Source organism: Centropristis striata, chromosome 17 (assembly GCF_030273125.1).
Source record: "Centropristis striata isolate RG_2023a ecotype Rhode Island chromosome 17, C.striata_1.0, whole genome shotgun sequence".
NCBI classification, from domain to species: domain Eukaryota; kingdom Metazoa; phylum Chordata; class Actinopteri; order Perciformes; family Serranidae; genus Centropristis; species Centropristis striata.
Window position 1 is genome coordinate 21,781,870 of NC_081533.1, and position 12,688 is coordinate 21,794,557.

At 41.4% G+C, this 12,688-nt stretch overlaps 1 protein-coding gene across 1 annotated transcript in view; it reads right to left on the bottom strand.

Moving 5' to 3' along the window:
- Window positions 1–12,370, bottom strand: part of LOC131989222 (uncharacterized) — a 97,925-nt gene extending 85,555 nt beyond the window's left edge. The window contains exons 1-2 of the mRNA XM_059354412.1: window positions 11,780–12,370; window positions 11,557–11,626 (exon numbers count right to left, since the gene is read on the bottom strand). Of these exons, the coding sequence (XP_059210395.1) occupies window positions 11,557–11,626; window positions 11,780–12,076 (367 nt within the window). The 5' untranslated portion in view covers window positions 12,077–12,370. The remainder of the gene's footprint in view (window positions 1–11,556; window positions 11,627–11,779) is intronic.
- Between the last annotated feature and the right edge of the window lie 318 nt (window positions 12,371–12,688).

Here is a 12,688-nt window from a genome sequence, read left to right on the forward strand (position 1 = left end):
GCACTGAAACTTAAATCTAAACCAGGAGAAGTATTTAAATACTTGTGAATATTTTTTCGTATAAACACTGCACTAATTTGATTTTAGCATAAAGACCTTACACTGCCTCAACTGACCATTACTGTTGCCTGTCAAGATTACAGGTTTAGCACTGCACATACTGCATATCATTTAGAATAGTAATGGTAGCAGATACACCATTTGAAATTCATAATATTTGAGAAATTGGGTTTTTGATTTTACACAGACGCAATGTGTTCTTCGTATCTCTAGTGGGTGACCATCAGTTGTTGATGGCAGATTTTATCAGCTCTATAGTAGAAAACTACCATGGTATGTTTCACCTTCGCAGGAAAAAAAGCTTTTAAAATGTGGATTAACTGATGTGTTCGGGAAGTTCCCGTCTTGAACATTTGTTTTTCAAATGTAATGCACAAAATAATGCAGTTAACAATATAATCCTTGTTTTTCAAAGTTATGCTACAATAGCTAATGACCGGTCACTCATAAGGTCATCCTGCCCTATCATACATTTTTTTATTGTCTATTTTACTCTAAATGACACGGTGATTTACCAAATGAACATCATGATGTATGAAGACTTTAAACTTAAAATTGACACCCTGAACTTGTTATGAGAACATTTGCTGAAGTAATCAATCAATCAATCAATCAGAAATACTGTCATCTTACTATTGACTTGTTTACTAAAAGACTTCTTTTTGCAACCAGTGGAGTCACGTCCTGCTGGCCATTAGATAAAATGCAGGTTTATGGCACTTAAGCATTGGCTTCAGCTCTGCCTTCTTCTAATAGCATCTTGTAGGATTCCACCACTCTCAAAGGAAAACAACCAATCAGAGAGTCAAACGCAGAGACACTTCTGCCTTGTTAAAACAATCCAGCCAAAAAAACCCTATAAAAAATAAAATATGCTTCTGAAAAACATTTGAGGGAAGAAATAGGCAATGCAGTAACAAAAACGTAATTCATATTTGATCAGTGCTGCCTAGTCTGACAGTCAGTGACACTGTCTTAGAGCCTCCTCGGCTGTGATTGGTTGTTTTCCTTATACTAGGTGCTCTTGCAAATGCAGGAGCACTAGAGGACTGGATTTTTTTCACTCATTATCTGTCTCATGCAGCAACTACTGTCAGGATATAGTGACAGTTTGAGCAAATATGACAAAAAAACTTTTTTACAAAAGTTACCTACTGAACCTTTAAGTCATAGTTGACAAACACTCCTTCTTATCTATTCATAACAATTTTATTCTTAGAAAAGAAAACACAACCCTCTTGAGTTTTGAAATATTGAATATCACAAAGAAATCCAAACCTTGACAGGCCTGCAGTGAGTAGTTACTGTTGCTAGGCTATGATTGTACAATCACTGTTAGGGGAAAGGGTCAATTATTTCATGAATCAGTGTCTCCTACTCCCACTTTTACCATACAAATGCATGCCTAATCTCACATAACCATAATCTTTGCCACTTATAGTATAAAAAAGGCCCAAGTATGTTAATTTATGAAAAATTCTCATAATTCAAAACTAGCCCACAGAAGAACAGCAATAAAGTATGCAGACAGAAGTTCACATAAGTTATTATACCACAGTGTCCCAAACTAGTACCTTCATGTCAGACTAGAAATGAGACAAACCTATTTTCAGGCAGCCGTACGACGCACCAGCACAGTTTATCAAGCTGTCGAAAATTACAATTTAACCAGCTGTCTAGCCTGCTTGGACCATATCAAATGACCGCTCAATTAAATTAAAGTGCATAGGGTTGTCTGTCCCACCGCTGGGTTTTCCAGGCCTTAACTGTGGCTTACACAGCTGTTTCTACCCTCCTCTTCATCAGATACAAGGGGAGGGGCCCCTGAAAGCAAGACTGTCTGTACTACGAGCAGACCAAGAGGCAACTCTCTGCATATCGATCCATCTTTACTGACACAGATGCATTACGTGCATATACATTCCCAGGTACGTTTAACTGGCAAGTTGCCACTTCCCCGGGCACTGTATTGTTTGTTTGAGCCAAATTATTTAATTGCACATTCTAGATTAATTGCATGCTAAAGGGGAAAGAAAAAAAGTATTCATAAATATCAAGGAAAAATACCATTACATAAGCCTTAATTAGAAAACCACAATCCACACCATTTTTAACATCACAGCCTGCTGAGAAAATTGAGAATGAATGGCTTCAATCTATGTATTTCATGCGCTCGCCCCATCTTAATTTAGAAAATAAAATTAACCAAACCATAATATCATCAAAAACCTTTGCCACTGGTGATAGATCATGTTACAAAAGCTGCAGTGAGGGACTGTCACGCATGGCTGCATGCTACTGTGGTACTGGCGTCTCTACTGTAAATGTGTGTGTGAGAGAGGGATGATCCGCCAGTGTGCATATTTTGTGATACAGTTGTGTCCACGGGTGTGCAACAGCGTGTTTGTGAGTGCACATAGGCTCAAATGTTTGCTCGGTGTGTTTATTACCCTCTCAGATCTGAGCATGACTCATATTTCATGTCAAATTTAGCACAGCTTTGAGAAGGAAGAGCCGGCTGGCAAAGTACAAGTCCCCTGGTGAGTGGTGGTGAGGAGGGGGGCATCGAACAACAAGGTCTCAAGCAAGACATTCTTGTATCCTAAAGTGAACATGGAAGGGGACAGCGAAAGGGGGGAAAGCAAGAGGGTCCCCTTAACTGCTAAACATACTGGACATCCACTGGTGTTTGGCCCAGTGGACAGGAAACACCAACTGTCTGATCCAACCGTTTGGAACGTTTGGTTTTCTTTGAGTTCAACCTCTTGGTGGCGCCCCGGGGGAGTCTGGGAGCATACATCATCTGGCCAGCCGCTGGGCAAACCCTGCTTGCCTCCATCACTTTTTCCACTTTGAGAAATCGCCTCAGTCCCTGCTGACTTTGGATAGCTTGAGGGATTGCTTGCTTGTTTTTGCTGAGACTTAATGGTATGAAAATTGAAAAGAGGGCACCCCAAAATGTTAGCTTCCACAAATGTTCTGGAAGGACTGCAAATAAATGCTCCAATAACATAACTGCCAATGCTGCCTTAGGTGAAGACTGATATATCTTGCTTTAAACCCTGGATAATAAACAAAAGGCAATAAAATATCAGGAGAATTCTTTAAGGAGGTGGACTTGTGGTTAGGGACTGGTGAGGAGGATCAATGAAAATATCATTAAGACTTTCTCTAAAACATGAAATATTAGGCTCCACCCATTTCCCAATAAAACAAAAAATAATTTCCATATAGTCCTTTGCATGTTTCGGACCAAAAATTAAGCTAAACTGTTTTTGGACTTAAGAACTGAACATAATATGAAACAGCTCAAAGCTAATTCTTCCCTCAGTCTGTGGACTAAGAGTTAATGATGCTTACACATATAAAATAAACAGACTTAACAAACATCGCCCTTGCATTGTTTTCAAAATTAAAGCCATCTTTTTGGGGATGCCCATAAATGATGGCAAGACCATATTAACCATTGTTTGCATGTCAGGCGCACATTGGCAAAATTACAGCTTCCTGTTGTGTCCCTATGCTATATTTTTCTTTTTTTTTTAGGGGGCACACCAGCCTGTTTTATTTGTAGTGCCTGTTTCTATTAGGCTGATGGAGTACAGAGCAGCAGCATCTGTGCCCCTAACCCCCCATCCTCCATGTCTGCTCAGGCTGAGAGGCCCGGGGCACAAAGCCACAGGCAGTGGGGAGGGAGGGGTGTAGGAGAGCATGTGGAGAGAGCCTCGGGGGTTCCTAGTTCTCTCTGTTTGTCTGGAGCCCAGAATTTCCATGACACGGGTGAACGCTGGCATCGCCGTGCTTTACTGGTGATGTGAAATTGATGACAGACACTGGAAAATCATTCTTACATTTAAAACCAATGAAATAAGAATTGTTCACGGAGACAGGCATTTGAGGCTTAATTGCGTTCTAAATCAGAGAGCATGTACAATGTAGTTTTTTTTGACATTTTGCTTGCATGCCAGTAAGGCCTCACCAATAGGAAATACTGAGGATTTATCAGAAGTTCCGTAATCAGGGGACTTTCAATAAGACAGGCAGATAAAAGAAATTAAAGGTTCACTGTGGAGTCTGCTTGTAAACAAAAAGTGATCTTTGAATTTGGCATTCTTTAAAAAAGTATAATGCAGGTTTCTGTGTGTTAAACAAAAGACATTACAAAAATGGTCGAAACAACACAGAAAAAAGCAAATATAGCAAGGCAAGACAATAACCAGAAAAAAACTTGTTCTAAAACAAGAGTGAATATGATTTGACTTTTGTTGAACCAGGGAGGAGGGGCCCAGTTTGAATTTTGTGTTTACAAACAGTAAGCAATTATTCCTGCATATCATGCCTATAAGCATTTAAAATCCTACATATTTTTCTTTGATGCTCACCAGCTAACACCAGCAGCTCAGTGTAATAATGTCAAACTATTGGCAGCAATATGTGTCACATCCATGCATGAGATTAAACAGGGACCCACTCAGAAAGACAGCTCCACAGCACTGCTAGAGGTGAAAAACTTCATAGGAACCTTTATGATGAGACATACTTTTCAGTGGCCACTGCAGTCACAGAGAAATCACCATACTGAACAGTAGAGCAGCTGTTCCACAAGGGTGTCACATACGCAAAGGTCCTCCTTGTCTGTTAAAGTCTCTGAATATTGGTGGGTCGGGGGCCGTGGGCTCGGGAAGGGAAAGGGTGAACTTAAGCCATCACAAAGGAGACTTCAGTAGGAGGATGACTGGAACTTTGAATCCAGTGTCAGGGGGCAGCCTGTGGATGAGGCAGAGTTTGTGAGCCGGCTTTTGTGGAGGATTTGCCACCCAGCTCTGACAGAGGAGCAGTGGACCCTGGGAGAAGGAGCATCAAAGGGAGCTGAGAGCAGTGATTCCCCTCCTGCACAGAGGTTACAGGGCAATGAAAGGATGGGCAACGTTGTATCGCCCCAACCGAAATGCCCTTTGAAAGTGCACCGGCCAGTGATTTTTCTTTATTATTTTCCTCAATATTTAAACAACAAATTTCCTGCACACTGGACAAAAGACACCATCTACATGAGCAAACAACAAAATGTAAAGAGCCAGACCTTCCCTCAAACATCATGCCTGAGTAGATACATAGAGGGTATTTAAATACAGCACATCCAATCAAGGAAAACCATTCAACTCGTGTGACATCCACAAAGAGCGCATTGAAGCACTATCTTAAAGGCACAAAACCTCACTGGAATAACTCTACTCCACCTCTAGCATTGTGCAACGTTATGTTTTGATCATGCAGAAAGTGCAATGAACCCTAAAGGGAAAACATCAATTCTCTATTTTTGGAGCAAATGCAAAACGGAAGACAATTATTTCATTCATCTATGGGGCGTGCCGTTATGTTGTGGTGATGGAAACCCCTTCATTTAACTCCAAGTAGTATCCGTGGAAGCAGCCAAGACAGGATCTCCAAGCTTCCTATTTTATTCCACACAAAATGACGATTGGAGGATCACCGCCAGGAAATGTTCAAGGACACATGAGACGAACCATTAGGCACGAGTGTTTCGATTCTCCTCCATTCCTTTGGCCCTGTCCCCCTTCACCCAGCCTGAGGTACTTCAGTCTCCAGTGGAGTGCTGTTGTGACATCGCTCATATAAAAATCATGTCATCTCCTCTCCATTCAGAGTGTCCCCTCAGGTTAATGTATAGTAAAAGGGAGAAAAAGTGTGCCACCCTTTCAAACCCCACAGTGATTACCAGTGCTTTCAGCTGGCATGCCTCATCATCTCCCATAAAAACCTGCTGTGTCAAAGGTATAAAGAGACCATCTGTGCTATTTCCAGCATCCTGCCCTTTATAATAAACCTTGTGTGAGAGTTGAAAATTAGAGCGAATGCACCACTTCTGATGATTCACTGTGATAAATCACGTCATGTTCATTTATTGGGACTGATGTAAAATCTGAGCTGAATGAGGCGAGCTTTTCATGCATAAAACGATCGCTGCAAGATGTTATTCACTGAGTAGAGTACATTACATTATGCTCATGATTTACATGTAAATGCCCTTTTAAACAATTTAGCAGCAATCAAAATCATAATTGCCCATTCGCCGTTGCCTCCAGACAAGGCTTCCCAGGCTCCATCTTTCCTCTCCGGCCTTCGTCACTCACAAAGGGAGCCTAACCTGACTCAACTAACCAGAAGCAGCTGGCCACAGTGGCTACCTGGAAGTCTGCTTAGCTTTACCTAGCACTCAGTAATTACATGGCCATTAGGGCACCTCCCAGCACCAAACCACACAGAGGGCTAAATTCAAAAGCTGTCAGTGATTAATTACCAGTTGCCCACTGAGTTGAGGATATCTGAAGGGATTGGCACAACTGTAACTGTATCAGGCCGTTGGGATTACACACTTTGTGAGGCGGAAAGGGGGAGTGGAGCCCAGCTTGGCCACAAGGAGCTGAAAAGGAGTGATTAGCTTTTGAATATTGTGGGCTGTGTGTGTGTAGGTTTGCTTCTGCTGAAGTGAATCAAATCTGGACTTAACAAAGCAAGCCAAAAGATATTGCTGCATCTGCTTCTGGTTTCATTTTGAAAATCATAAGACATAACAGCCAGCTGACAGGACCCCCTGCTGCCCCCATGCCTGTGACAACCAGCAGCGTTGGGTGTTTAGTGGGGAAAAACAAAGTCCCGCACATTACAAGTTGTATGTTTTCTCAGGAGCACTTTGGCCGGTGTTTAGCTGCCAGGCTTTTTGAAGCGTTAACTTCAAGAAATGCTGCAGAGTGGGAAAGGGGAAATAGGGGAGGGGGGTATTGAGGTGTATGGGTGAATAAACAGGGAAAGAGCAAAGCCCCTGTGCTTGCTGACTGCACATTTTATTATAGTCCCACTAAACAACAGGCCCTGCTTGGAATGCAGATCCTAGGGGAGGAGAAGGTACACAAAAAAAGAAAAAATTAAGTGCCAGCCAATGCTGAAACAATTAATAGAAGGAGACTTGCTTTGCAGTGTGGCACACTGAGTGGGTGTGACTTCAGACATTTCACACCAACTTGGTTTGACGGGTTTGCTTTTCCCCTTAGACCCAAGGCAATTTACACCAAATGCATGGTGTAAAAACCTTGGTGCAGTCCAGAAAAACTGATGATGGTTCACCATGAAAATGTGGCATTGGCGGCTACTTAAAGGAGTACTCCACAATTGTAGCACAGCACTTCTAGAAAGTCATTGGACTAACAAATGTGTTAATAAAAAAATATTAATCAAAATATATGCAGCAAAATACAAAAACCTTTCATTTATTCCACACATTTTGCTTTAAAAACCTTGCGGGTTACATTACCCAGAGAGCAACTCGAACACAACAGGTACTTTAGACTTTATTGTCCTAGAGAGAGATTTGTTTTCACAGCCAGTAGAAAAGAAAAGACACACAGTCTCAGTGATTGCTAGCAGCAGCTAATGAACCCTCAATGCAACGCTCAAGCATAGACTTTATACAACATGGACAGTCTTCATGTGTTTCTGAAGAGCCATTGTAAAGCTTAATGTGGTGGGTCTGTCTGTCGCCATCTTGGCAGGCCTAACTCCGCCTTAATCCCAGGTAATCCAAAAAAATGGGCAAGGAGTTGGAGCGGGGCAAAGCTGAAGTGGGTTCAATGCAGCAGCTAGCCACTTGAGATGGCACCCACCTGTCACTCTATTGGCAGTGCCCTTAATTCTGCGTTACTTTATGCCTTAATATAATTCAAATGGGTGAGTTATTTATAAATTCACCTCCCTAACAGTTGTCATGAATGGGAAAACTAGCTATAGGGAACGAGACAGGTTTCGTACCAAGCTGTAAACATGTTTATTTCTGCTGTAAAGTTGAGCATTTTAACATTGGAATCTATTGGGATTGACTCGCTTTTGGAGCCAGCCTCAAGTGGCCATTTGTGGAAATGCAGCTGTTGGCACTTCAGTGTTGGTTTCATTTTTCAGCCCCGGAGGTTGCCACTTATTTCCAACTCCCTGTAACTATTTCGGTTATGAGGTACTGATAAACTGAGATTTGGTCTTGGTGATGATGATGCTAGATGAAAAATTAAAGTATCATCAAAGTTGCTACTAATTATCCTGAGATAATCAAATATTTAGTACTAGTTTAGAGATATTTCATAAAAAACTAAAAATATATATCACCCTTCATGGTGGCGTAATGGGAAAAAGTCAGATGATCACCTCTATCAGCTGGATTGACTTTCTGGCTGTAATGAATATCTGAAACAAATTCAATAAAATGTCAGCATGCTGTTGGTGTGAGAAAAGTCAGGGGATCACTAGAGTCAGCTGCATTCATCCTCTGAGCAAGTTCATCGCCTTCCATCTAATGATTATTGAGATATTTCAGTCTGGACTAAAAAGGTGCGGTGCCCGACCAACATTACCATCCCTAGAGCCATTACGTTAGCCAAAAACCATCTCAGGTCCAGACCCAATCACAGCTAAGTGTGAAAATGCTTTTAGCCACTCAGAAGCTAATAACTGAGTGCTAAATGACAGCAATACCAGACACTGTTAGAATGACAAATGGCACCAGAAAACGAGAATTACCTTTTGTTAAGCAAGAATTACATCAGCCTGAATGAAATATACTTTAAGCTCATGACAGACTTTCTATGATAAAGATGGTACAAACTTCCTATGATTCAAAAACAACCTATAAAATATCCTGAAGCTATGGACCATTGCTCTGTCTTTGCAACCACTCCATCTTCTTTGACAGCAATAAAGTGAAGACTGTGAAAAGCACATTACAGCCCTCCCCTTAAAGAAAAAAAGAAGCCACATCTGAGCCACGGGCTGTCTCCGAGACAGAAGAGAGGATAAATATTGAGTGAACCCATTCAGCATTCATATAAAGATATTTGGCCTGGAAAAGTCCACTCCAAATCACTAACAAGTCTGCTAGAAGTTGCATGGACGTTATGATATTAAATACACTACAGATTCTTCAAAGTATACTGATGATATATGTGTTTTTATGTAACCATAGTTTAAAAAAACTACGGGACAAGTACGAGACATGTAAAAATGTAATCACATCGGAGAGTGCCAGTTTCCAGCATGGAGCTCGGTGCCGCCTTGGTTTTAGCGTCGTCGTGCTTCATTTGATGTGAAATGTTTTCATTGTTTTATTTCTGCCCTTTACAGAGATGTGGTGGTGGAAAATAAATAGAAGACATATGATTGGGATTGAGAACAGAGAGCAGCATGATTGTGAGAGTCTCATTATGGTTAATACTTCCAGTACTTGTGGCTCATTAATTCAGGCATTTCCACTCAGCAAATGACTCATTTGCAATTGATAAACCACTTGTGAAAACTAAAAAATGTGGTCATGCATGTCTTGTTTCTTCTTTCACCTATGTCTGATTATGATAATTAGCATTTTATTTTGTTGCTGTGTGTATGTGGTTTTCATTCCTAGTGCCTTTTCTTATTTCTCAGTTTGTACATCCTCGGTTCCTTTCCTTGCCTCCTCTCCTCACATTTTAGTCCCTCCAACCTGAGATGAGAGTGAAGGAGGGAAGGAAGGAAGAGACAGGAGGAGAGAGAAGCCAGGGTAGCGGGTATTTCACAAAGTGAGACATCAGTGCTTCAGGGCCGTCACTTTAAAGAGTTGCACTGCTGTCGTGGTTCATGTCCAGCTGTGGGTGTCATGGGTGCTGAAAAGACTTCTGCACAGGATACACCTGTGCATCCTAACTCATAGCTCTTCCAGAAAGCTTCCCCATGAGATGCATTTTAAGAATTAAGACATCCTTCAAGATTGATTTCACAGGCAAGCGTACGGAGGAGAGAGGGACAAGGACACAAAAAATAGACAAACAAGAAAAGTTTATCCCCGCCCCCATAGCAGAGAGGTCAAGGTCAACACCAGAACAGTCCCTGGCTTTAGTAAGGATCCAAGCATCCTGTTCAAGGACACATCAAGCCTGCAGCACAGATGCTTTCCGACACCTGGGTTGTCCATCTGAAAATCCAAGGCTACTCTGCACAATGTCACACTTATGACCTTTCCAGAGAGGTCAGCCACAGTTTGTTCACACTTACTGTATGACATTCCCAGCTGAGCCTCTGATGTGGACAGATGCATCAAACTTCAAGAAGTTGTTAAAACATGTCAGTTTCCTGCAGCACGCAGTCTAGCCAGCGGTGCAGCAGTGTTACACAGACAGCAATCTGCCATTCAGAACAGTTCACATGTGCCTCGCTGACAGCACATATAAAAAGGCAAAATACTACACTTCATTCAGATTTCAACATCTCTTTTAAACAAACTGGAATCCCATTTGACCAAACTTTGGTATTCTAAAAACTGATGATTGTCAGTGACCTTGTAGAGATTTCTTAAGATTTCAAATAAATTCTCATATGTTATGTGTGTGCTATGAAAACCACATTTTCACAGGACAGCAACAAAAAAGGTATACTATTCATGAGCTATAAGAAAAACCTCCCTGCTTTTAGCTCTGTACCAATGCATTTTCAGATGATCCAGTTTCTAAGTGGTTTATTTAGCATAATTAGTGGTTAGTTTTCTCATCCCATTAAAGAACACTTAATCCTTCAGTTTATCCAAGAAAATTAAACTCATTCAAATTAAAGATACATTTATTCAAAGACTATATGCTATGCCTGGACACTAGATTGGAAAAAATACTATAAAATACATTAAATTGAGATTCAAGACCTTAATCTCTTGTGTATAACAGATGGAAAATATTCTTTATTGACTCATTGAAAATTTTAACTGCACAGCCATCTGAATTTAACAGTAGAATTGGATACTAGTTTATGAGGTGGCAAATCATGTTGTCAGAAAACATATACAGGGTTATTTTATATATTTACATTTATTTTCAGTTCATTCTTACTGGAGCTGTCAATCACTACTTGAGGAGCAGTATTGTGATATATAAAATAATGCACACTGGCAGTGTAATTTAAAAGTCAGGAAAATGTGATGCAAAAGCTCAAAATGTGCAGCATTCCCTCCAACATCCTCGAGCAACATCTCCCACACTGATGCACTGACTAACCAAACCTTGACTTCATCCTAAAATGATCAGAATGCTGACCCGCACTGAAGAAATAAATGTTTCCATCTACTGGTAGGAAATGTGAATTTCAACATTTCTTTTCCAAGTGGACAAGTGAGCAGACAGCATCACAAGTCAAACAACCTCTCAGCACTTCTATGTATAGGCCGCTGTTAAATACCTCTCTTTCTGTTAAGTGTAATGGCCAGTCAGCTGTCTGCAGCCGTCACAGCAGACCTCCCCAAACTATCAACACTTTCCAGGCAAACTGTTAAGTGTCATCGGTCAGTGATATAAACTAAGGACCTGTTCAAAAAAGCGTCCATTCATTCTTACATAAACTGAGTCAAATCCAGAGTCTCACACACCAGCAGACAGTCGCATGTCCACAATGCATTGAGGAAAAAGTAGTTTTATTTACCTGGAGGACAGTTGCATTCAGATGATGCTTGTCTGGCAGTCCGAATCTTCACAAAATGTTCATAGGAGCGCTGAAATGTTGAAAGAATGCCATTTTCATTTAAAAAATAAATAAATAAATAAAATAAATGAGCGTTTGCAGGATTTTCTGAATTTGTGTTAGTCCAAGTGCAATTAAGCGGGCAAAAACAATTAACAAGAGCAAGTGCAAGAGCCAATCTTACCTGAGAGAGCAGCTCATCCACTCTTTGTTCAATCAATGAATTCAAATCATCCATGGAGTAGCCAGGAGCACGGATAAAGGTGTGCTCGTCATTCCCACTCTCCAAATCCAGAACCCGGTTCTTAATATTAGCTGTGTTAATGCTCAGAAGAATGCAAAAGGCGATGGACGCCACTGAGCATAAAGACGAGATTATGTTTACCACTGTTGTGCGGTAATGTTGTCGCTTCTGAGGCGCCACTTCTTTCTCCATTTTTTCCACGCACTTAGATGCTCCTTTTGCCTCCGCGGTTTCCATTTAACTACAACTACACGCGCTTGTTGGGAGCAAACTGCATCTGGCGCGGAGTCACGAATTTATGGCACACTGTTCTGCGTGTGCCTGCCTGCCTGCGACGCGGCGTTCACGTACAGTGACTTTGGTGGTGACAGCGACAGATAGATGAGTAGAGCTCCCACTTCGCTCCAGCCAAAGCAAGTCAACCTGTACTGACGGCTCCTGCAAACTTGTTGCACCGAGCCCCTTGCACAGTAGTCTGCTGCAGAGGAAATTGCTATTATGCACAATAAAGTAGAAAGAGAGGCTGGGGAAAAGGCAGGCAGCGCGCATGGAGTGGAGACAGCATTACCACTCGGAGCTTTTCCACGGCGCAGGCATGCTCCCCCTCATTATGGCAACAACACGCCTCCAATCTGTCCCCTCTGATTAACATAATTTATTGACCCGCTCCTTTTGCGCTCTTACAGTCGAGCACAATTACCATTAGTTGACATGTAGTGCAGTTATATTGTATTCCTGTCGGAGCTCCAATGGAACGCTGCGTAAAGAGGCAATTAGTTGCATTTTGTAAGTGTATGTTTACTGTTAGGGCACTGCAACACAGCAAACATAATAAATCATTCATGGAAT